General features: G+C 60.6%; 1 protein-coding gene across 1 annotated transcript in view; it reads left to right on the top strand.

Moving 5' to 3' along the window:
• Positions 1-25856, top strand: part of LOC125450123 (chymotrypsin-like elastase family member 2A) — a gene marked incomplete at its 3' end in the record, with an annotated part of 79107 nt that overhangs the window by 28099 nt on the left and 25152 nt on the right. The window contains exons 7-9 of the mRNA XM_059644022.1: positions 14886-14971; positions 18173-18297; positions 19891-19969. Of these exons, the coding sequence (XP_059500005.1) occupies positions 14886-14971; positions 18173-18297; positions 19891-19969 (290 nt within the window). The remainder of the gene's footprint in view (positions 1-14885; positions 14972-18172; positions 18298-19890; positions 19970-25856) is intronic.

The following is a 25856-nucleotide window of genomic DNA, read 5'->3' as shown; positions in this document are numbered from 1 at the left end:
TGCAAGTTCCTGTCCCTGTATCCCTCGGTCAGACCCACACAGGGAGCGCCGTGCACAGTTCCTGTCCCTGTATCCCTCGGTCAGACCCACACTGGTAGCGCCGTGTACAGTTCCTGTCCCCGTATCCCTCGGTCAGACCAACACTGGGAGGGCCCTGCACAGTTCCTGTCCCTGTATCCCTCAGTCAGACCCACACTGGGAGCACCGTGCACAGTTCCTGTCCCTGTATCCCTCGGTCAGTCCCACACTGGGAGCTCCGTGCACAGTTCCTGTCACTGTATCCCTCGGTCAGACCCACACTGGGACCGCCGTGCACAGTTCCTGTCACTGTATCCCTCGGTCAGACACACACTGGGAGCGCCGTGCACAGTTCCTGTCCCTGTATCGCTCGGTCAGTCTCACACTGGGAGCGCCGTGCACAGTTCCTGTCCCTGTATCCCTCGGTCAGTCTCACACTGGGAGCACCGTGCACAGTTCCTGTCCCTGTATCCCTCGGTCAGTCTCACACTGGGAGCGCCGTGCACAGTTCCTGTCCCTTTATCCCTCGGTCAGGCCCACACTGGGAGCACCGTGCACAGTTCCTGTCTCTGTATCCCTCGGTCAGTCGCACGCTGGGAGCACCGTGCACAGTTCCTGTCCCTGTATCCCTCGGTCAGACCCACACTGGGAGCACTGTGCACAGTTCCTGTCCCTGTATCCCTCGGTCAGACCCACACTGGGAGGGCCGTGCACAGTTCCTGTCCCTGTATCCCTTGGTCAGACCCACACTGGGAGGGCCGTGCACAGTTCCTGTCCCTGTATCCCTCGGTCAGTCCCACACTGGGAGCGCCGTGCACAGTTCCTGACCCTGTATCCCTCGGTCAGTCCCACACTGGGAGCACCGTGCACAGTTCCTGTCCCTGTATCCCTCGGTCAGTCCCACACTGGGAGCACCGTGCACAGTTCCTGTCCCTGTATCCCTCAGTCAGTCCCACACTGGGAGCACCGTGCACAGTTCCTGTCCCTGTATCCCTCGGTCAGACCCACACTGGGAGCTCCGTGCACAGTTCCTGTCCCTGTATCCCTCGGTCAGTCCCACACTGGGAGCACCGTGCACAGTTCCTGTCCCTGTATCCCTCGGTCAGACACACACTGGGAGCACCGTGCACAGTTCCTGTCTCCGTATCCCTCGGTCAGACCCACACTGGGAGCGCCGTGCACAGTTCCTGTCCCTGTATCCCTCGGTCAGACACACACTGGGAGCGCCGTGCACAGTTCCTGTCCCTGTATCCCTCAGTCAGACCCACTCTGGGAGCACCGTGCACAGTTCCTGTCCCTGTATCCCTCGGTCAGACACACACTGGGAGCGCCGTGCACAGTTCCTGTCCTTGTATCCCTCGGTCAGACACACACTGGGAGCGCCGTGCACAGTTCCTGTCCCTGTATCCCTCGGTCAGACACACACTGGGAGCGCCGTTCACAGTTCCTGTCCCCGTATCCCTCGGTCAGACCCACACTGGGAGCGCCGTGCACAGTTCCTGTCCCTGTATCCCTCGGTCAGACACACACTGGGAGCGCCGTGCACAGTTCCTGTCCCTGTATCCCTCGGTCAGACACACACTGGGAGGGCCGTGCACAGTTCCTGTCCCTGTATCCCTCGGTCAGTCCCACACTGGGAACACCGTGCACAGTTCCTGTCCCTGTATCCCTCGGTCAGACCCACACTGGGAGCACCGTGCACAGTTCCTGTCCCTGTATCCCTCTGTCAGTCCCACACTGGGAGCGCCGTGCACAGTTCCTGTCCCTGTATCCCTCGGTCAGACCCACACTGGGAGCACCGTGCACAGTTCCTGTCCCCCTGTATCCCTCAGTCCGTCCCACACTGGGAGCGCCGTGCACAGTTCCTGTCCCTGTATCCCTCAGTCAGACCCACACTGGGAGCACCGTGCACAGTTCCTGTCCCTGTATCCCTCTGTCAGTCCCACACTGGGAGCACCGTGCACAGTTCCTGTCCCCCTGTATCCCTCAGTCAGTCCCACACTGGGAGCGCCGTGCACAGTTCCTGTCCCTGTATCCCTCGGTCAGACCCACACTGGGAGCGCCGTGCACAGTTCCTGTCCCTGTATCCCTCAGTCAGTCCCACACTGGGAGCACCGTGCACAGTTCCTGTCCCTGTATCACTCGGTCAGACCCACACTGGGAGCACCGTGCACAGTTCCTGTCCCTGGATCCCTCGGTCAGACCCACACTGGGAGCGCCGTGCACAGTTCCCGTCCCTGTATCCCTCAGTCAGACCCACACTGGGAGCGCCGTGCACAGTTCCTGTCCCTGTATCCCTCGGTCAGTCCCACACTGGGAGCACCGTGCACAGTTCCTGTCCCTGTATCCCTCGGTCAGACCCACACTGGGAGCGCCGTGCACAGTTCCTGTCCCTGTATCCCTCGGTCAGACCCACACTGGGAGCGCCGTGCACAGTTCCCGTCCCTGTATCCCTCGGTCAGACCCACACTGGGATCACCGTGCACAGTTCCTGTCCCTGTATCCCTCGGTCAGACCCACACTGGGAGCGCCGTGCACAGTTCCTGTCCCTGTATCCCTCGCTCAGACCCACACTGGGAGCGCCGTGCACAGTTCCTGTCCCTGTATCCCTCGGTCAGACCCACACTGGGAGCACCGTGCACAGTTCCTGTCCCTCTATCCCTCGATCAGACCCACACTGGGAGCACCGTGCACAGTTCCTGTCCCTGTATCCCTCGCTCAGACCCACACTGGGAGCACCGTGCACAGTTCCTGTCCCTGTATCCCTCGGTCAGTCCCACACTGGGAGCACCGTGCACAGTTCCCGTCCCTGTATCCCTCGGTCAGTCCCACACTGGGAGCACCGTGCACAGTTCCTGTCCCTGTATCCCTCGCTCAGACCCACACTGGGAGCACCGTGCACAGTTCCTGTCCCTGTATCCCTCGGTCAGACCCACACTGGGAGCACCGTGCCCAGTTCCTGTCCCTGTATCCCTCGGTCAGACCCACACTGGGAGCACCGTGCACAGTTCCTGTCCCTGTATCCCTCGGTCAGACCCACACTGGGAGCGCCGTGCACAGTTCCTGTCCCTGTATCCCTCGCTCAGACCCACACTGGGAGCACCGTGCACAGTTCCTGTCCCTGTATCCCTCTGTCAGACCCACACTGGGAGCACCGTGCACAGTTCCTGTCCCTGTATCCTTCGGTCAGACCCACACTGGGAGCACCGTGCACAGTTCCTGTCCCTGTATCCCTCGGTCAGTCCCACACTGGGAACACCGTGCACAGTTCCTGTCCCTGTATCCCTCGGTCAGTCCCACACTGGGAACACCGTGCACAGTTCCTGTCCCTGTATCCCTCGGTCAGACCCACACTGGGAACACCGTGCACAGTTCCTGTCCCTGTATCCCTCGGTCAGACCCACACTGGGAGCACCGTGCACAGTTCCTGTCCCTGTATCCCTCAGTCAGTCCCACACTGGGAGCACCGTGCACAGTTCCTGTCCCTGTGTCCCTCGGTCAGTCCCACACTGGGAGCACCGTGCACAGTTCCTGTCCCTGTATCCCTCGGTCAGTCCCACACTGGGAGCTCCGTGCACAGTTCCTGTCCCTGTATCCCTCGGTCAGACCCACACTTGGAGCGCCGTGCACAGTTCCTGTCCCTGTATCCCTCGGTCAGACCCACACTGGGAACACCGTGCACAGTTCCTGTCCCTGTATCCCTCGGTCAGTCCCACACTGGGAACACCGTGCACAGTTCCTGTCCCTGTATCCCTCAGTCAGTCCCACACTGGGAACACCGTGCACAGTTCCTGTCCCTGTATCCCTCGGTCAGACCCACACTGGGAGCACCGTGCACAGTTCCTGTCCCTGTATCCCTCAGTCAGACCCACACTGGGAGCACCGTGCACAGTTCCTGTCCCTGTATCCCTCGGCCAGACCCACACTGGGAGCACCGTGCACAGTTCCTGTCCCTGTATCCCTTGGTCAGACCCACACTGGGAGGGCCGTGCACAGTTCCTGTCCCTGTATCCCTCGGTCAGTCCCACACTGGGAGCACCGTGCACAGTTCCTGTCCCTGTATCCCTCGGTCAGACCCACACTGGGAGCACCGTGCACAGTTCCTGTCTCTGTATCCCTCGGTCAGACCCACACTGGGAGTGCCGTGCACAGTTCCTGTCCCTGTATCCCTTGGTCAGTCCCACACTGGGGGTTCCGTGCACAGTTCCTGTCCCTGTATCCCTCGGTCAGACCCACAATGGGAGCACCGTGCACAGTTCCTGTCTCTGTATCCCTCGGTCAGACCCACAATGGGAGCGCCGTGCACAGTTCCTGTCCCTGTATCCCTCGGTCAGTCTCACACTGGGAGCACCGTGCACAGTTCCTGTCCCTGTATCCCTCGGTCGGACCCACACTGGGAGCCCCGTGCACATTTCCTGTCCCTGTATCCCTCGGTCAGACCCACACTGAGAGCACCGTGCACTGTTCCTGACCCTGTATCCCTCGGTCAGACCCACACTGGGAGCGCCGTGCACAGTTCCTGTCCCTGCATCCCTCGGTCAGACCCACACTGGGAGCGCCGTGCACAGTTCCTGTCCCTGTATCCCTCGGTCAGGCCCACACTGGGAGCACCGTGCACAGTTCCTGTCCCTGTATCCCTCGGTCAGGCCCACACTGGGAGCACCGTGCACAGTTCCTGTCCCTGTATCCCTTGGTCAGGCCCACACTGGGAGCACCGTGCACAGGTCCCGTCCCTGTATCCCTCGGTCAGTCCCACACTGGGAGCACCGCGCACAGTTCCTGTCCCTGTATCCCTCGGTGAGACCCACACTGGGAGCACCGTGCACAGTTACTGTCCCTGTATCCCTAGGCCAGACACACACTGGGCGCGCCGTGCACAGTTCCCGTCCCTGTATCCCTCGGTGAGACCCACACTGGGAGCACCGTGCACAGTTACTGTCCCTGTATCCCTAGGCCAGACACACACTGGGAGCACCGTGCACAGTTCCCGTCCCTGTATCCGTCGATCAGTCCCACACTGGGAGCACCGTGCACAGTTCCCGTCCCTGTATCCCTCGGTCTGACCCACACTGGGAGCACCGTGCACAGTTCCTGTCCATGTATCCCTCGGTCAGACCCACACTGGGAGCTCCATGCACAGTTCCTGTCCGTGTATCCCTCGGTCAGACCCACACTGGGAGCACCGTGCACAGTTCCTGTCCCTGTATCCCTCGGTCAGACCCACACTGGGAGCGCCGTGCACAGTTCCTGTCCGTGTATCCCTCGGTCAGACCCACACTGGGAGCACCATGCACAGTTCCCGTCCCTGTATCCCTCGGTCAGTCCCACACTGGGAGCACCATGCACAGTTCCTGTCCCTGTATCCCTCGGTCAGACCCACACTGGGAGCACCGTGCACAGTTCCTGTCCCTGTATCCCTCTCTCAGACCCACACTGGGAGCACCGTGCACAGTTCCTGTCCCTGTATCCCTCGGTCAGTCCCACACTGGGAGCACCGTGCAAGTTCCTGTCCCTGTATCCCTCTGTCAGACCCACACTGGGAGCGCCGTGCACAGTTCCTGTCCCTGTATCCCTCGGTCAGACCCACACTGGGAGCGCCGTGTACAGTTCCTGTCCCCGTATCCCTCGGTCAGACCAACACTGGGAGGGCCCTGCACAGTTCCTGTCCCTGTATCCCTCAGCCAGACCCACACTGGGAGCACCGTGCACAGTTCCTGTCCCTGTATCCCTCGGTCAGTCCCACACTGGGAGCTCCGTGCACAGTTCCTGTCACTGTATCCCTCGGTCAGACCCACACTGGGACCGCCGTGCACAGTTCCTGTCACTGTATCCCTCGGTCAGACACACACTGGGAGCGCCGTGCACAGTTCCTGTCCCTGTATCGCTCGGTCAGTCTCACACTGGGTGCGCCGTGCACAGTTCCTGTCCCTGTATCCCTCGGTCAGTCTCACACTGGGAGCACCGTGCACAGTTCCTGTCCCTGTATCCCTCGGTCAGTCTCACACTGGGAGCGCCGTGCACAGTTCCTGTCCCTTTATCCCTCGGTCAGGCCCACACTGGGAGCACCGTGCACAGTTCCTGTCTCTGTATCCCTCGGTCAGTCGCACGCTGGGAGCACCGTGCACAGTTCCTGTCCCTGTATCCCTCGGTCAGACCCACACTGGGAGCACTGTGCACAGTTCCTGTCCCTGTATCCCTCGGTCAGACCCACACTGGGAGGGCCGTGCACAGTTCCTGTCCCTGTATCCCTTGGTCAGACCCACACTGGGAGGGCCGTGCACAGTTCCTGTCCCTGTATCCCTCGGTCAGTCCCACACTGGGAGCGCCGTGCACAGTTCCTGACCCTGTATCCCTCGGTCAGTCCCACACTGGGAGCACCGTGCACAGTTCCTGTCTCTGTATCCCTCGGTCAGACCCACACTGGGAGCACCGTGCACAGTTCCCGTCCCTGTATCCCTCGGTCAGACACACACTGGGAGCACCGTGCACAGTTCCTGTCCCTGTATCCCTCGGTCAGACCCACACTGGGAGCACCGTGCACAGTTCCTGTCCGTGTATCCCTCGGTCAGACCCACACTGGGAGGGCCGTGCACAGTTCCTGTCCCTGTATCCCTCGGTCAGTCCCACACTGGGAGCGCCGTGCACAGTTCCTGTCCCTGTATCCCTCGGTCAGACACACACTGGGAGCACCGTGCACAGTTCCTGTCCCTGTATCCCTCGGTCAGTCCCACACTGGGAGCACCGTGCACAGTTCCTGTCCCTGTATCCCTCAGTCAGTCCCACACTGGGAGCACCGTGCACAGTTCCTGTCCCTGTATCCCTCGGTCAGACCCACACTGGGAGCTCCGTGCACAGTTCCTGTCCCTGTATCCCTCGGTCAGTCCCACACTGGGAGCACCGTGCACAGTTCCTGTCCCTGTATCCCTCGGTCAGACACACACTGGGAGCACCGTGCACAGTTCCTGTCTCCGTATCCCTCGGTCAGACCCACACTGGGAGCGCCGTGCACAGTTCCTGTCCCTGTATCCCTCGGTCAGACACACACTGGGAGCGCCGTGCACAGTTCCTGTCCCTGTATCCCTCAGTCAGACCCACTCTGGGAGCACCGTGCACAGTTCCTGTCCCTGTATCCCTCAGTCAGACCCACACTGGGAGCACCGTGCACAGTTCCTGTCCCTGTATCCCTCGGTCAGACACACACTGGGAGCGCCGTGCACAGTTCCTGTCCTTGTATCCCTCGGTCAGACACACACTGGGAGCGCCGTGCACAGTTCCTGTCCCTGTATCCCTCGGTCAGACACACACTGGGAGCGCCGTTCACAGTTCCTGTCCCCGTATCCCTCGGTCAGACCCACACTGGGAGCGCCGTGCACAGTTCCTGTCCCTGTATCCCTCGGTCAGACACACACTGGGAGCACCGTGCACAGTTCCTGTCCCTGTATCCCTCGGTCAGACCCACACTGGGAGCTCCGTGCACAGTTCCTGTCCCTGTATCCCTCGGTCAGTCCCACACTGGGAGCACCGTGCACAGTTCCTGTCCCTGTATCCCTCGGTCAGACACACACTGGGAGCACCGTGCACAGTTCCTGTCTCCGTATCCCTCGGTCAGACCCACACTGGGAGCGCCGTGCACAGTTCCTGTCCCTGTATCCCTCGGTCAGACACACACTGGGAGCGCCGTGCACAGTTCCTGTCCCTGTATCCCTCAGTCAGACCCACTCTGGGAGCACCGTGCACAGTTCCTGTCCCTGTATCCCTCAGTCAGACCCACACTGGGAGCACCGTGCACAGTTCCTGTCCCTGTATCCCTCGGTCAGACACACACTGGGAGCGCCGTGCACAGTTCCTGTCCTTGTATCCCTCGGTCAGACACACACTGGGAGCGCCGTGCACAGTTCCTGTCCCTGTATCCCTCGGTCAGACACACACTGGGAGCGCCGTTCACAGTTCCTGTCCCCGTATCCCTCGGTCAGACCCACACTGGGAGCGCCGTGCACAGTTCCTGTCCCTGTATCCCTCGGTCAGACACACACTGGGAGCGCCGTGCACAGTTCCTGTCCCTGTATCCCTCGGTCAGACACACACTGGGAGGGCCGTGCACAGTTCCTGTCCCTGTATCCCTCGGTCAGTCCCACACTGGGAACACCGTGCACAGTTCCTGTCCCTGTATCCCTCGGTCAGACCCACACTGGGAGCACCGTGCACAGTTCCTGTCCCTGTATCCCTCTGTCAGTCCCACACTGGGAGCGCCGTGCACAGTTCCTGTCCCTGTATCCCTCGGTCAGACCCACACTGGGAGCACCGTGCACAGTTCCTGTCCCCCTGTATCCCTCAGTCAGTCCCACACTGGGAGCGCCGTGCACAGTTCCTGTCCCTGTATCCCTCAGTCAGACCCACACTGGGAGCACCGTGCACAGTTCCTGTCCCTGTATCCCTCTGTCAGTCCCACACTGGGAGCACCGTGCACAGTTCCTGTCCCCCTGTATCCCTCAGTCAGTCCCACACTGGGAGCGCCGTGCACAGTTCCTGTCCCTGTATCCCTCGGTCAGACCCACACTGGGAGCGCCGTGCACAGTTCCTGTCCCTGTATCCCTCAGTCAGTCCCACACTGGGAGCACCGTGCACAGTTCCTGTCCCTGTATCACTCGGTCAGACCCACACTGGGAGCACCGTGCACAGTTCCTGTCCCTGGATCCCTCGGTCAGACCCACACTGGGAGCGCCGTGCACAGTTCCCGTCCCTGTATCCCTCAGTCAGACCCACACTGGGAGCGCCGTGCACAGTTCCTGTCCCTGTATCCCTCGGTCAGTCCCACACTGGGAGCACCGTGCACAGTTCCTGTCCCTGTATCCCTCGGTCAGACCCACACTGGGAGCGCCGTGCACAGTTCCTGTCCCTGTATCCCTCGGTCAGACCCACACTGGGAGCGCCGTGCACAGTTCCCGTCCCTGTATCCCTCGGTCAGACCCACACTGGGATCACCGTGCACAGTTCCTGTCCCTGTATCCCTCGGTCAGACCCACACTGGGAGCGCCGTGCACAGTTCCTGTCCCTGTATCCCTCGCTCAGACCCACACTGGGAGCGCCGTGCACAGTTCCTGTCCCTGTATCCCTCGGTCAGACCCACACTGGGAGCACCGTGCACAGTTCCTGTCCCTCTATCCCTCGATCAGACCCACACTGGGAGCACCGTGCACAGTTCCTGTCCCTGTATCCCTCGCTCAGACCCACACTGGGAGCACCGTGCACAGTTCCTGTCCCTGTATCCCTCGGTCAGTCCCACACTGGGAGCACCGTGCACAGTTCCCGTCCCTGTATCCCTCGGTCAGTCCCACACTGGGAGCACCGTGCACAGTTCCTGTCCCTGTATCCCTCGCTCAGACCCACACTGGGAGCACCGTGCACAGTTCCTGTCCCTGTATCCCTCGGTCAGACCCACACTGGGAGCACCGTGCCCAGTTCCTGTCCCTGTATCCCTCGGTCAGACCCACACTGGGAGCACCGTGCACAGTTCCTGTCCCTGTATCCCTCGGTCAGACCCACACTGGGAGCGCCGTGCACAGTTCCTGTCCCTGTATCCCTCGCTCAGACCCACACTGGGAGCACCGTGCACAGTTCCTGTCCCTGTATCCCTCTGTCAGACCCACACTGGGAGCACCGTGCACAGTTCCTGTCCCTGTATCCCTCGGTCAGACCCACACTGGGAGCACCGTGCACAGTTCCTGTCCCTGTATCCCTCAGTCAGTCCCACACTGGGAACACCGTGCACAGTTCCTGTCCCTGTATCCCTCGGTCAGACCCACACTGGGAGCACTGTGCACAGTTCCTGTCCCTATATCCCTCAGTCAGTCCCACACTGGGAGCACCGTGCACAGTTCCTGTCCCTGTGTCCCTCGGTCAGTCCCACACTGGGAGCACCGTGCACAGTTCCTGTCCCTGTATCCCTCGGTCAGTCCCACACTGGGAGCTCCGTGCACAGTTCCTGTCCCTGTATCCCTCGGTCAGACCCACACTTGGAGCGCCGTGCACAGTTCCTGTCCCTGTATCCCTCGGTCAGACCCACACTGGGAACACCGTGCACAGTTCCTGTCCCTGTATCCCTCGGTCAGTCCCACACTGGGAACACCGTGCACAGTTCCTGTCCCTGTATCCCTCAGTCAGTCCCACACTGGGAACACCGTGCACAGTTCCTGTCCCTGTATCCCTCGGTCAGACCCACACTGGGAGCACCGTGCACAGTTCCTGTCCCTGTATCCCTCAGTCAGACCCACACTGGGAGCACCGTGCACAGTTCCTGTCCCTGTATCCCTCGGCCAGACCCACACTGGGAGCACCGTGCACAGTTCCTGTCCCTGTATCCCTTGGTCAGACCCACACTGGGAGGGCCGTGCACAGTTCCTGTCCCTGTATCCCTCGGTCAGTCCCACACTGGGAGCACCGTGCACAGTTCCTGTCCCTGTATCCCTCGGTCAGACCCACACTGGGAGCACCGTGCACAGTTCCTGTCTCTGTATCCCTCGGTCAGACCCACACTGGGAGTGCCGTGCACAGTTCCTGTCCCTGTATCCCTTGGTCAGTCCCACACTGGGGGTTCCGTGCACAGTTCCTGTCCCTGTATCCCTCGGTCAGACCCACAATGGGAGCACCGTGCACAGTTCCTGTCTCTGTATCCCTCGGTCAGACCCACAATGGGAGCGCCGTGCACAGTTCCTGTCCCTGTATCCCTCGGTCAGTCTCACACTGGGAGCACCGTGCACAGTTCCTGTCCCTGTATCCCTCGGTCGGACCCACACTGGGAGCCCCGTGCACAGTTCCTGTCCCTGTATCCCTCGGTCAGACCCACACTGAGAGCACCGTGCACTGTTCCTGACCCTGTATCCCTCGGTCAGACCCACACTGGGAGCGCCGTGCACAGTTCCTGTCCCTGCATCCCTCGGTCAGACCCACACTGGGAGCGCCGTGCACAGTTCCTGTCCCTGTATCCCTCGGTCAGGCCCACACTGGGAGCACCGTGCACAGTTCCTGTCCCTGTATCCCTCGGTCAGGCCCACACTGGGAGCACCGTGCACAGTTCCTGTCCCTGTATCCCTTGGTCAGGCCCACACTGGGAGCACCGTGCACAGGTCCCGTCCCTGTATCCCTCGGTCAGTCCCACACTGGGAGCACCGTGCACAGTTCCCGTCCCTGTATCCCTCGGTGAGACCCACACTGGGAGCACCGTGCACAGTTACTGTCCCTGTATCCCTAGGCCAGACACACACTGGGAGCACCGTGCACAGTTCCCGTCCCTGTATCCGTCGATCAGTCCCACACTGGGAGCACCGTGCACAGTTCCCGTCCCTGTATCCCTCGGTCTGACCCACACTGGGAGCACCGTGCACAGTTCCTGTCCATGTATCCCTCGGTCAGACCCACACTGGGAGCTCCATGCACAGTTCCTGTCCGTGTATCCCTCGGTCAGACCCACACTGGGAGCACCGTGCACAGTTCCTGTCCCTGTATCCCTCGGTCAGACCCACACTGGGAGCGCCGTGCACAGTTCCTGTCCATGTATCCCTCGGTCAGACCCACACTGGGAGCACCATGCACAGTTCCCGTCCCTGTATCCCTCGGTCAGTCCCACACTGGGAGCACCATGCACAGTTCCTGTCCCTGTATCCCTCGGTCAGACCCACACTGGGAGCACCGTGCACAGTTCCTGTCCCTGTATCCCTCTCTCAGACCCACACTGGGAGCACCGTGCACAGTTCCTGTCCCTGTATTCCTCGGTCAGTCCCACACTGGGAGCACCGTGCAAGTTCCTGTCCCTGTATCCCTCTGTCAGACCCACACTGGGAGCGCCGTGCACAGTTCCTGTCCCTGTATCCCTCGGTCAGACCCACACTGGGAGCGCCGTGTACAGTTCCTGTCCCCGTATCCCTCGGTCAGACCAACACTGGGAGGGCCCTGCACAGTTCCTGTCCCTGTATCCCTCAGTCAGACCCACACTGGGAGCACCGTGCACAGTTCCTGTCCCTGTATCCCTCGGTCAGTCCCACACTGGGAGCTCCGTGCACAGTTCCTGTCACTGTATCCCTCGGTCAGACCCACACTGGGACCGCCGTGCACAGTTCCTGTCACTGTATCCCTCGGTCAGACACACACTGGGAGCGCCGTGCACAGTTCCTGTCCCTGTATCGCTCGGTCAGTCTCACACTGGGAGCGCCGTGCACAGTTCCTGTCCCTGTATCCCTCGGTCAGTCTCACACTGGGAGCACCGTGCACAGTTCCTGTCCCTGTATCCCTCGGTCAGTCTCACACTGGGAGCGCCGTGCACAGTTCCTGTCCCTTTATCCCTCGGTCAGGCCCACACTGGGAGCACCGTGCACAGTTCCTGTCTCTGTATCCCTCGGTCAGTCGCACGCTGGGAGCACCGTGCACAGTTCCTGTCAATGTATCCCTCGGTCAGACCCACACTGGGAGCACTGTGCACAGTTCCTGTCCCTGTATCCCTCGGTCAGACCCACACTGGGAGGGCCGTGCACAGTTCCTGTCCCTGTATCCCTTGGTCAGACCCACACTGGGAGGGCCGTGCACAGTTCCTGTCCCTGTATCCCTCGGTCAGTCCCACACTGGGAGCGCCGTGCACAGTTCCTGACCCTGTATCCCTCGGTCAGTCCCACACTGGGAGCACCGTGCACAGTTCCTGTCTCTGTATCCCTCGGTCAGACCCACACTGGGAGCACCGTGCACAGTTCCCGTCCCTGTATCCCTCGGTCAGACACACACTGGGAGCACCGTGCACAGTTCCTGTCCCTGTATCCCTCGGTCAGACCCACACTGGGAGCACCGTGCACAGTTCCTGTCCGTGTATCCCTCGGTCAGACCCACACTGGGAGGGCCGTGCACAGTTCCTGTCCCTGTATCCCTCGGTCAGTCCCACACTGGGAGCGCCGTGCACAGTTCCTGTCCCTGTATCCCTCGGTCAGACACACACTGGGAGCACCGTGCACAGTTCCTGTCCCTGTATCCCTCGGTCAGTCCCACACTGGGAGCACCGTGCACAGTTCCTGTCCCTGTATCCCTCAGTCAGTCCCACACTGGGAGCACCGTGCACAGTTCCTGTCCCTGTATCCCTCGGTCAGACACACACTGGGAGCGCCGTGCACAGTTCCTGTCCCTGTATCCCTCAGTCAGACCCACTCTGGGAGCACCGTGCACAGTTCCTGTCCCTGTATCCCTCAGTCAGACCCACACTGGGAGCACCGTGCACAGTTCCTGTCCCTGTATCCCTCGGTCAGACACACACTGGGAGCGCCGTGCACAGTTCCTGTCCTTGTATCCCTCGGTCAGACACACACTGGGAGCGCCGTGCACAGTTCCTGTCCCTGTATCCCTCGGTCAGACACACACTGGGAGCGCCGTTCACAGTTCCTGTCCCCGTATCCCTCGGTCAGACCCACACTGGGAGCGCCGTGCACAGTTCCTGTCCCTGTATCCCTCGGTCAGACACACACTGGGAGCGCCGTGCACAGTTCCTGTCCCTGTATCCCTCGGTCAGACACACACTGGGAGGGCCGTGCACAGTTCCTGTCCCTGTATCCCTCGGTCAGTCCCACACTGGGAACACCGTGCACAGTTCCTGTCCCTGTATCCCTCGGTCAGACCCACACTGGGAGCACCGTGCACAGTTCCTGTCCCTGTATCCCTCGGTCGGACCCACACTGGGAACACCGTGCACAGTTCCTGTCCCTGTATCCCTCGGTCAGACCCACACTGGGAGCACCGTGCACAGTTCCTGTCCCTGTATCCCTCGGTAAGACCCACACTGGGAGCACCGTGCACAGTTCCTGTCCCTGTATCCCTCGGTCAGTCCCACACTGGGAGCGCCGTGCACAGTTCCTGTCCCTGTATCCCTCGGTCAGACCCACACTGGGAGCACCGTGCACAGTTCCTGTCCCTGTATCCCTCGGTCAGTCTCACACTGGGAGCACCGTGCACAGTTCCTGTCCCTGTATCCCTCGGTCAGACCCACACTGGGAGCACCGTGCACAGTTCCTGTCCCTGTATCCCTCGGTCGGACCCACACTGGGAGCGCCGTGCACAGTTCCTGTCCCTGTATCCCTAGGCCAGACCCACACTGGGAGCACCGTGCACAGTTCCTGTCCCTGTATCCCTCGGTCGGACCCACACTGGGAGCACCGTGCACAGTTCCTGTCCCTGTATCCCTCGGTCAGGCCCACACTGGGAGCACCGTGCACAGTTCCTGTCCCTGTATCCCTCGGTCGGACCCACACTGGGAGCACCGTGCACAGTTCCTGTCCCTGTATCCCTCGGTCAGACCCACACTGGGAGCACCGTGCACAGTTCCTGTCCCTGTATCCCTCGGTCAGACCCACACTGGGAGCGCCGTGCACAGTTCCTGTCCCTGTGTCCCTCGGTCAGACCCACACTGGGAGCGCCGTGCACAGTTCCTGTCCCTGTATCCCTCAGTCAGACCCACACTGGGAGCAACGTGCACAGTTCCTGTCCCTGTATCCCTCGGTCGGACCCACACTGGGAGCGCCGTGCACAGTTCCTGTCCCTGTATCCCTCGGTCGGACCCACACTGGGAGCGCCGTGCACAGTTCCTGTCCCTGTATCCCTCGGTCAGTCTCACACTGGGAGCGCCGTGCACAGTTCCTGTCCCTGTATCCCTCTGTCGGACCCACACTGGGAGCACCGTGCACAGTTCCTGTCCCTGTATCCCTCGGTCGGACCCACACTGGGAGCGCCGTGCACAGTTCCTGCGTCTATGTTTGTGATGATTGTGACACGTTGATAAAAACCTTGAGCTCTGCATTTCTGTGGCGCCTGTATTAAACTGTGGCCTGACTGCTCCTCCACAGACCTGTCTGCCTTCCCTGTACTGAGGAGGTGTCGAATTTTCTGCCAATTCCTGCCGCTCCCTGGGAGTCTCAGTGCACCTACCAAGGTTAGCATGTTCCCCGTGTATCTAACCCCGTGCTGTCCCTGTGCTTAGGAGTGTTTGATTGGAGGACAGTGTAGAGGAAGCTTTCCCCTGTATCTAACCCTGTGCTGTCCCTGTCCCTGGAAGTGTTTGATGGTAGCACAGTGTGGAGGGAGCTTTATCCTGTATCTCACCCCGTGCTGTCCCTGTCCCTGGCATTTTTCAATGGAGGGAAACAGTGTGGAGGGAGCTTTAGCCTGTATCTCACCCCGTGCTGTCCCTGTCCCTGGGAGTGTTTGATGGCCAGGCGGACAGTGTAGAGGGAGTCAGTCCCTGACACGTGTGTCTCACGGTGGGAATGTTGCTCTCTCTCGGAGTGTTTGATCAGGAGGTTGCGGGTGACAGTGTAGAGGGAGTCAGTCGCTGCGGCGAGTGGCTCACGGTTGGAATGTTGCTGCCCCAGGAGTGTTTGATGGGTTGTGGGGGAGGGGGGATAGTGTAGAGGGAGTCAGTCCCTGCGGCGTGTGGCTCACGGTGGGAATGTTGCTGCCCCGGGAGTGTTTGATGGGTTGTGGGGGAGGGGGGATAGTGTAGAGGGAGTCAGTCCCTGCGGCGTGTGGCTCACGGTGGGAATGTTGCTGCCCCGGGAGTGTTTGATGGGTCGGGGGGAGTGGGGACAGTGTAGAGGGAGTCAGTCCCTGCGGCGTGTGGCTCACGGTGGGAATGTTGCTGCCCCGGGAGTGTTTGATGGGTTGTGGGGGAGGGGGGACAGTGTAGAGGGAGTCAGTCCCTGCGGCGTGTGGCTCACGGTGGGAATGTTGCTGGCCCTGGGAGTGTTTGATGGGTCGGGGGGGAGGGGGGACAGTGTAGAGGGAGTCAGTCCCTGCAGCGTGTGGCTCACGGTGGGAATGTTGCTGCCCCGGGAGTGTTTGATGGGTTGTGGGGGAGGGGGGACAGTGTAGAGGGAGTCAGTCCCTGCGGCGTGTGGCTCACGGTGGGAATGTTGCTGCCCCGGGAGTGTTTGATGGGTCGGGGGGAGTGGGGACAGTGTAGAGGGAGTCAGTCCCTGCGGCGTGTGGCTCACGGTGGGAATGTTGCTGGCCCTGGGATTGTTTGATGGGTTGTGGGGGAGGGGGGACAGTGTAGAGGGAGTCAGTCCCTGCGGCGTGTGGCTCACGGTGGGAATGTTGCTGCCCTGGGATTGTTTGATGGGTTGTGGGGGAGCGGGGACAGTGTAGAGGGAGTCAGTCCCTGCGGCGTGTGGCTCACGGTGGGAATGTTGCTGGCCCTGGGATTGTTTGATGGGTTGTGGGGGAGGGGGGACAGTGTAGAGGGAGTCAGTCCCTGCGGCGTGTGGCTCACGGTGGGAATGTTGCTGCCCTGGGATTGTTTGATGGGTTGTGGGGGAGCGGGGACAGTGTAGAGGGAGTCAGTCCCTGCGGCGTGTGGCTCACGGCGGGAATGTTGCTGCCCCTGGGAGTGTTTGATGGGTTGTGGGGGAGGGGGGACAGTGTAGAGGGAGTCAGTCCCTGCGGCGTGTGGCTCACGGCGGGAATGTTGCTGCCCCGGGAGTGTTTGATGGGTCGGGGGGAGGGGGGACAGTGTAGAGGGAGTCAGTCCCTGCGGCGTGTGGCTCACGGCGGGAATGTTGCTGCCCTGGGATTGTTTGATGGGTTGTGGGGGAGGGGGGACAGTGTAGAGGGAGTCAGCCCCTGCGGCGTGTGGCTCACGGTGGGAATGTTGCTGCCCCGGGAGTGTTTGATGGGTCGGGGGGAGGGGGGACAGTGTAGAGGGAGTCAGTCCCTGCGGCGTGTGGCTCACGGCGGGAATGTTGCTGCCCTGGGAGTGTTTGATGGGTCGGGGGGAGGGGGGACAGTGTAGAGGGAGTCAGTCCCTGCGGCGTGTGGCTCACGGTGGGAATGTTGCTGGCCCTGGGAGTGTTTGATGGGTCGGGGGGAGGGGGGACAGTGTAGAGGGAGTCAGTCCCTGCGGCGTGTGGCTCACGGCGGGAATGTTGCTGCCCCTGGGAGTGTTTGATGGGTTGTGGGGGAGGGGGGACAGTGTAGAGGGAGTCAGTCCCTGCGGCGTGTGGCTCACGGTGGGAATGTTGCTGCCCCTGGGAGTGTTTGATGGGTCGGGGGGAGTGGGGACAGTGTAGAGGGAGTCAGTCCCTGCGGCGTGTGGCTCACGGCGGGAATGTTGCTGCCCCTGGGAGTGTTTGATGGGTCGGGGGGAGTGGGGACAGTGTAGAGGGAGTCAGTCCCTGCGGCGTGTGGCTCACGGCGGGAATGTTGCTGCCCCTGGGAGTGTTTGATGGGTCGGGGGGAGTGGGGACAGTGTAGAGGGAGTCAGTCCCTGCGGCGTGTGGCTCACGGCGGGAATGTTGCTGCCCCTGGGAGTGTTTGATGGGTTGTGGGGGAGTGGGGACAGTGTAGAGGGAGTCAGTCCCTGCGGCGTGTGGCTCACGGCGGGAATGTTGCTGCCCCGGGAGTGTTTGATGGGTCGGGGGGAGGGGGGACAGTGTAGAGGGAGTCAGTCCCTGCGGCGTGTGGCTCACGGCGGGAATGTTGCTGCCCCTGGGAGTGTTTGATGGGTCGGGGGGAGTGGGGACAGTGTAGAGGGAGTCAGTCCCTGCGGCGTGTGGCTCACGGCGGGAATGTTGCTGCCCCTGGGAGTGTTTGATGGGTCGGGGGGAGTGGGGACAGTGTAGAGGGAGTCAGTCCCTGCGGCGTGTGGCTCACGGCGGGAATGTTGCTGCCCTGGGAGTGTTTGATGGGTTGTGGGGGAGTGGGGACAGTGTAGAGGGAGTCAGTCCCTGCGGCGTGTGGCTCACGGCGGGAATGTTGCTGCCCCTGGGAGTGTTTGATGGGTCGGGGGGAGTGGGGACAGTGTAGAGGGAGTCAGTCCCTGCGGCGTGTGGCTCACGGCGGGAATGTTGCTGCCCTGGGAGTGTTTGATGGGTTGTGGGGGAGTGGGGACAGTGTAGAGGGAGTCAGTCCCTGCGGCGTGTGGCTCACGGCGGGAATGTTGCTGCCCTGGGAGTGTTTGATGGGTTGTGGGGGAGTGGGGACAGTGTAGAGGGAGTCAGTCCCTGCGGCGTGTGGCTCACGGTGGGAATGTTGCTGCCCCGGGAGTGTTTGATGGGTTGTGGGGGAGCGGGGACAGTGTAGAGGGAGTCAGCCCCTGCGGCGTGTGGCTCACGGCGGGAATGTTGCTGCCCCTCAGATCGGATCCTGACGGGATACGGCGGAGGGGAGCGGAGGGAGGTGACGGGATACATCTCCGGGTGGGGTCTGACCGGAAGTGGCCGCATTTCCAAAACGCTCCAACACGGGCGCATCTCCATCCAGGTAACCCCCCCCCAGACCCCCCCCACCGACCGGCTCCCCCCCCACCTCACCGACCGGCTTCCCCCCCCCACCAACCGAACGGCTCCCCCCCCACCGACCGGCTCCCCCCCCCCACCACCGACCGGCTCCCCCCCCACCCACCGACCCCCCCCCCACCCACCGACCGGCTCCCCCCTCACCGACCGGCTCCCCCCCCCAACCGACCGGCTCCCCCCCCCAACCGACCGGCTCCCCCCGTAACCGACCGGCTCCCCCCCCCCAACTGACCGGCTCTCCCCCCCCCCCCACCGACCAGCTGCCCCCCCCCCCCACCGACCAGCTGCCCCCCCCTCACTGACCGGCTTCCCCCCCCGTCAGCGACCGGCCCCCCCCTCACCGACCGGCTCCCCACCACCAACTGGCTCACCCCACCAACCACCCCCCCCCCAACATCGACCGGCTGCCCCCCCCCTCCACCGACCAGCTCCCCCCCATCACCGACCGGCTCCCCCCACCGACCGACTGGCTCCCCCTCACCGACCACCCCCCCCCACACCGTCTGGTTCCCCCCCACCGACCGACCGGCTCCCCCCCCCCCCGCCGACCAACCGGCTCCCCCCCACCGACCGACCGGCTCACCCTCACCGACCGGCCCCCCTTCCGACCAGCTCCCCCCCACCGACCCGCCCCCCTTCCAACCGGCTCCCCCCCCCACCGACCACCCCCCCCCACACCGATTGGCGCCCCCCCCACCGACCGGCTCCCCCCCACCGACCGACCGGCTCCCCCTCACCAACCGGCCCCCGCCACCGACCGGCTCCCCCCCACCGGCCGGCTCCCCCCTCCCACCGACCAACTCCCCCCACAGTCCCCCCTCCAGACTGGGAGGCCACTCCCTCGCCCCCCGCTGCTGCCCCTTCTAACCCCGCTGCATGTGTCCCCTTCCACCTCCCCCTGAGACCCTCACCCATCTCCCCCATCTCCCCCAATCCCTTTCCCCCCCACCTTCCTCTGGGTCTCTCATCCATCTCCCCCCAATCCGTGTCAACCCCACCTCCCTCTGGGTCCCTCACCCAACCCCCCCCAATCCGTGTCCCACCCCCCTCCCTCTGGGTCCCTCATCCATCCCCCTCAATATGTGACCCCTCCCCGCCCTGGGTCCCTCACCCATCCCCCCCAATCCGTGTCACCCCCACCTCCCTCTGGGTCCCTCACCCATCTCCCCCCCACCAATCCGTGTCCGACACCCCTCCCTCTGGGTCTCTCACCCATCCCCCTCAATATGTGACCCCCCCTCCCTCTGGGTCTCTCACCCATCCCCCTCAATATGTGTCCCTCCCTCCCTCCCTCCCTCCCTCCCTCCCTCCCTCCCTCCCTCCCTCCCTCCCTCCGGGTCTCACACCCATCCCACCCCCAATCCGTGTACACGCCCCCCCCTCCGAATTTGTGCCCCCGGCTCCCAAACAGGAGGTCCCACCCTCCCCCCTCAGCCTCCCTCACCCCGATGAGCTGTCCAGTAGGTGTGTGAGAGGCTGCGAGCCCCGGGATACCTCCCACTGTCTCCCAGGAGGAATGCCGATCAATCCTGACATATTCACCCGACATTCCCAACAGCACAGGAGCCAGTGCAGGAGAGACAATCTCCATCCGAGTCTGCTGTGTGCCAAAGGAGACGGGGTAGATGCCTGCAGAGGTACTCAGACAAATTCGGATCATCGTTAACCCCCCCCTCGCTAAATACCCCCATTACCCCCCCTCTATATACCCCCCTTCCCCCAGCTCTCTATACACCCCCCTTCCCTCAGTCTGTCCCCCCTCTCTAAATACCCCCATTACCACCCCCTAAATACCCCCATTACCCTCCCTCTCTATACACCCCCCTTCGCCCAGTCTGTCCTCCCCTCTCTAAATACCCCCATTACCCCCCCTCTCTATACACCCCGCTTCGCCCAGTCTGTCCTCCCCTCTCTAAATACCCCCATTACCCCCCATCTCTATACACCCCCCTTCGCCCAGTCTGTCTTCCCCTCTCTAAATACCCCCATTACCCCCCATCTCTATACACCCCCCTTCGCCCAGTCTGTCTTCCCCTCTCTAAATACCCCCATTACCCCCCATCTCTATACACCCCCATTACCCCCCATCTCTATACACCCCCATTACCCCCCATCTCTATACACCCCCATTACCCCCCATCTCTATACACCCCCATTACCCCCCATCTCTATACACCCCCATTACCCCCCATCTCTATACACCCCCCTTCGTCCAGTCTGTCCTCCCCTCTCTAAATACCCCCATTACCCCCCATCTCTATACACCCCCCTTACCCCACATCTCTATACACCCCCCTTACCCCACATCTCTATACACCCCCCTTACCCCACATCTCTATACACCCCCCTTACCCCACATCTCTATATAACCCCCTTACCCCACATCTCTATATAACCCCCTTCCCCCAGCTCTCTATACACCCCACTTACCCAGTATGTCCCCACCTCTCTATCTACCAAACCTTCCCCAACTCTGTTCCCCCCCACCGTCTCTATATCCCACTGTTCCCCAGTCTGTCCCCTCTCTCTCTCTATATCCCACTGTTCCCCAGTCTGTCCCCTCTCTCTCTATATCCCACTGTTCCCCAGTCTGTCCCCTCACTCTCTCTATATCCCACTGTTCCCCAGTCTGTCCCCTCTCTCTCTATATCCCACTGTTCCCCAGTCTGTCCCCTCTCTCTCTATATCCCACTGTTCCCCAGTCTGTCCCCTCTCTCTCGAAATCCCACTGTTCCCCAGTCTGTCCACTCTCTCTCTATATCCCACTGTTCCCCAGTCTGTCCCCTCACTCTCTCTGTATCCCACTGTTCCCAGTCTGCCCCCTCTCTCTATATCCCACTGTTCCCCAGTCTGTCCCCTCTCTCTCTCTATATCCCACTGTGCCCCAGTCTGTCCCCTCTCTCTCTATATCCCACTGTTCCCCAGTCTGCCCCCTCTCTCTATATCCCACTGTTCCCCAGTCTGTCCCCTCTCTCTCTCTATATCCCACTGTTCCCCAGTCTGTCCCCTCTCTCTCTCTATATCCCACTGTTCCCCAGTCTGTCCCCTCTCTCTCTATATCCCACTGTTCCCCATTCTGTCCCCTCTCTCTCTATATCCCACTGTTCCCCAGTCTGTCCCCTCTCTCTCTATATCCCACTGTTCCCCAGTCTGTCCCCTCTCTCTGTATCCCACTGTTCCCAGTCTGTCCCCTCTCTCTGTATCCCACTGTTCCCCAGTCTGCCCCCTCTCTCTCTATATCCCACTGTTCCCCAGTCTGTCCCGACTCTCTCTCTATATCCCACTGTTCCCCAGTCTGTGCCCTCTCTCTCTCTAAATTCCACTGTTCCCCAGCCTGTCCCCTCTCTCTCTATATTCCACTGTTCCCCAGTCTGTCCCCTCTCTCTCTCTATATCCCACTGTTCCACAGTCTGTCCCCTCTCTATCTATATCCCACTATTCCCCAGTCTGTCCCCTGTCTCTCTATATCCCACTGTTCCCCAGTCTGTCCCCTCTCTCTCTATATCCCGCTGTTCCTCAGTCTGTCCCGTCTCTCTCTCGAGATCCCACTGTTCCCCAGTCTGTCCCCTCTCTCTCTCTCTATCCCACTGTTCCCCAGTCTGTCCCCTCTCTGTCTATATCCCACTGTTCCCCAGTCTGTCCCCTCTCTCTCTATATCCCGCTGTTCCTCAGTCTGTCCCGTCTCTCTCTCGAGATCCCACTGTTCCCCAGTCTGTCCCCTCTCTCTCTCTCTATATCCCACTGTTCCCCAGTCTGTCCCCTCTCTCTCGATATCCCACTGTTCCCCAGTCTGTCCCCTCTCTCTCTATATCCCACTGTTCCCCAGTCTGTCCCCTCTCTCTCTATATCCCACTGTTCTTCAGTCTGTCCCCTCTCTCTCTCTATCTGACTGTTCGCCAGTCTGTCCCCTCTCTCTCTCTATATCCCACTGTTCCCCAGTCTGTCCCATCTGTCTCTATATCCCACTGTTCCTCAGTATATCCCCTCTCTCTCTCTATCCGACTGTTCCCCAGTCTGTGCCCTGTCTCTCTCTATATCACACTGTTCCCCAGTCAGTCCCGTCTCTCTCTATATATCCCACTGTTCCCCAGTCTGTCCCCTCTCCTTCTCTATATCCCACTGTTCCCCAGTCTGTCCCCTCTCTCTCTCTATATCCCACTGTTCCCCAGTCTGTCCCCTCTCTCTCGAAATCCCACTGTTCCCCAGTCTGTCCCCTCTCTCTCTCTATATCCCACTGTTCCCCGGTCTGTCCCCTCTCTCTCTCTATATCCCACTGTTCCCCAGTCTGTCCCCTCTCTCTATATCGCAGTGTTCCCCAGTCTGTCCCCTCTCTGTCTCTATATCCCACTGTTCCCCAGTGTGTCCCCTCTCTCTCGAAATCCCACTGTTCCCCATTCTGTCCCCTCTCTCTGTATCTCACTGTTCCCAGTCTGTCCCCTCTCTCTCTCTATCCCACTGTTCCCCAGTCTGTCCCCTCTCTCTCTATATCCCACTGTTCCCCAGTCTGTCCCCTCTCTCTCTCTATATCCCACTGTTCCCCAGTCTGTCCCCTCTCTCTCTCTATATCCCACTGTTCCCCAGTCTGTGCCCTCTCTCTCTGTGTATACCACTGTTCCCCAGTCTGTCCCCTCTCTCTCTATATCCCACTGTTCCCCAGTCTGTCCCCTCTCTTTCTATACCCCACTGTTCCCCAGTCTGTCCCCTCTCTCTCTCTATATCCCACTGTTCCCCAGTCTGTCCCCTCTCTCTCTCGATATCCCACTGTTCCCCAGTCTGTCTCCTCTCTCTCTCTATATCCCACTGTTCCCCAGTCTGTCCTCTCTCTCTCTATATCCCACTGTTCCCCAGTCTGTCCCCTCTATCTCTATATCCCACTGTTCCCCAGTCTGTCCCCTCTCTCTCTATATCCCACTGTTCCCCAGTCTGTCCCCTCTCTCTCTATATCCCACTGTTCCCCAGTCTGTCCCCTCTCTCTCTCTATATCCCACTGTTCCCCAGTCTGTCCCCTCTCTCTCTCTATATCCCACTGTTCCCCAGTCTGTCCCCTCTCTCTCTCTATATCCCACTGTTCCCCAGTCTGTCCCCTCTCTCTCTCTATATCCCACTGTTCCCCAGTCTGTGCCCTCTCTCTCTGTATGTACCACTGTTCCCCAGTCTGTCCCCTCTCTCTCTATATCCCACTGTTCCCCAGTCTGTCCCCTCTCTCTCTATATCCCACTGTTCCCCAGTCTGTCCTCTCTCTCTCTATATCCCACTGTTCCCCAGTCTGTCCCCTCTCTCTCTATATCCCACTGTTCCCCAGTCTGTCCCCTCTATCTCTATATCCCACTGTTCCCCAGTCTGTCCCCTCTCTCTCTATATCCCACTGTTCCCCAGTCTGTCCCGACTCTCTCTCCATATCCCACTGTTCCCCAGTCTGTGCCCTCTCTCTCTCTCTAAATTCCACTGTTCCCCAGCCTGTCCCCTCTCTCTCTATATTCCACTGTTCCCCAGTCTGTCCCCTCTCTCTCTATATTCCACTGTTCCCCAGTCTGTCCCCTCTCTCTCTCTATATCCCACTGTTCCACAGTCTGTCCCCTCTCTATCTATATCCCACTATTCCCCAGTCTGTCCCCTGTCTCTCTATATCCCACTGTTCCCCAGTCTGTCCCCTCTCTCTCTATATCCCGCTGTTCCTCAGTCTGTCCCGTCTCTCTCTCGAGATCCCACTGTTCCCCAGTCTGTCCCCTCTCTCTCTCTCTCTCTAGATCCCACTGTTCCCCAGTCTGTCCCCTCTCTCTCGATATCCCACTGTTCCCCAGTCTGTCCCCTCTCTCTCTATATCCCACTGTTCCCCAGTCTGTCCCCTCTCTCTCTATATCCCACTGTTCTTCAGTCTGTCCCCTCTCTCTCTCTATCCGACTGTTCCCCAGTCTGTCCCCTCTCTCTCTCTATATCCCACTGTTCCCCAGTCTGTCCCATCTCTCTCTATATCCCACTGTTCCTCAGTATATCCCCTCTCTCTCTCTATCCGACTGTTCCCCAGTCTGTGCCCTGTCTCTCTCTATATCACACTGTTCCCCAGTCAGTCCCGTCTCTCTCTATATATCCCACTGTTCCCCAGTCTGTCCCCTCTCCTTCTCTATATCCCACTGTTCCCCAGTCTGTCCCCTCTCTCTCTCTATATCCCACTGTTCCCCAGTCTGTCCCCTCTCTCTCTCGAAATCCCACTGTTGCCCAGTCTGTCCCCTCTCTCTCTCTATATCCCACTGTTCCCCGGTCTGTCCCCTCTCTCTCTCTATATCCCACTGTTCCCCAGTCTGTCCCCTCTCTCTATATCCCACTGTTCCCCAGTCTGTCCCCTCTCTGTCTCTATATCCCACTGTTCCCCAGTCTGTCCCCTCTCTCTCTCTATATCCCACTGTTCCCCAGTCCGACCCCTCTCTCTCGAAATCCCACTGTTCCCCATTCTGTCCCCTCTCTCTCTATATCCCACTGTTCCCCAGTCTGTCCCCTCTCTCTGTATCCCACTGTTCCCAGTCTGTCCCCTCTCGCTCTCTATCCCACTGTTCCCCAGTCTGTCCCCTCTCTCTCTATATCCCACTGTTCCCCAGTCTGTCCCCTCTCTCTCTCTCTATCCCAATGTTCCCCAGTCTGTCCCCGCTCCATCTCTAAATCCCACTGTTCCCCAGTCTGCCCCCTCTCTCTCTGTATCCCACTGTTCCCCAGTCTGTCCCCTCTCTCTCTCTATATCCCACAGTTCCCCAGTCTGTCCCCTCTCTCTATATCCGACTGTTCCCCAGTCTGTCCCCTCTCTCTCTCTATATCGCACTGTTCCCCAGTCTGTCCCCTAGTCTGTCCCCTCTCTGTCTCTCTATCCCACTGTTCCACAGTCTGTCCCCTCTCTCTCTATATCCCACTGTTCCCCAGTCTGTCCCCTCTCTCTCTGTATCCCACTGTTCCCCAGCCTCTCCCCTCTCTCTCTATATCCCACTGTTCCCCAGTCTGTCCCGTCTCTCTCTCTATCCCGCTGTTCCCCAGTCTGTCCCGTCTCTCTCTCTCTATATCCCACTGTTCCCCAGTCTGTCCCCTCTATCTCTATATCCCACTGTTCCCCAGTCTGTCCCCTCTCTCTCTATATCCCACTGTTCCCCAGACTGCCCCCTCTCTATATATCCCACTGTTCCCCAGTCTGTCCCCTCTCTCTCTCTATATCCCGCTGTTCCCCAGTCTGTCCCCTCTCTCTCTCTCTGTATCCCACTGTTCCCCAGTCTGCCCCCTCTCTCTCTATATCCCACTGTTCCCCAGTCTGTCCCGACTCTCTCTCTATATCCCACTGTTCCCCAGTCTGTGCCCTCTCTCTCTCTAAATTCCACTGTTCCCCAGCCTGTCCCCTCTCTCTCTATATTCCACTGTTCCCCAGTCTGTCCCCCAGTCTGTCCCCTCTCTCTCTCTATATCCCACTGTTCCACAGTCTGTCCCCTCTCTATCTATATCCCACTATTCCCCAGTCTGTCCCCTGTCTCTCTATATCCCACTGTTCCC

This window comes from Stegostoma tigrinum, unplaced genomic scaffold, assembly GCF_030684315.1.
Source record: "Stegostoma tigrinum isolate sSteTig4 unplaced genomic scaffold, sSteTig4.hap1 scaffold_429, whole genome shotgun sequence".
NCBI lineage: Eukaryota > Metazoa > Chordata > Chondrichthyes > Orectolobiformes > Stegostomatidae > Stegostoma > Stegostoma tigrinum.
The sequence above is the reverse complement of the archived record's forward strand: the minus strand, read 5'-3'. Positions and strand labels throughout refer to the sequence as shown.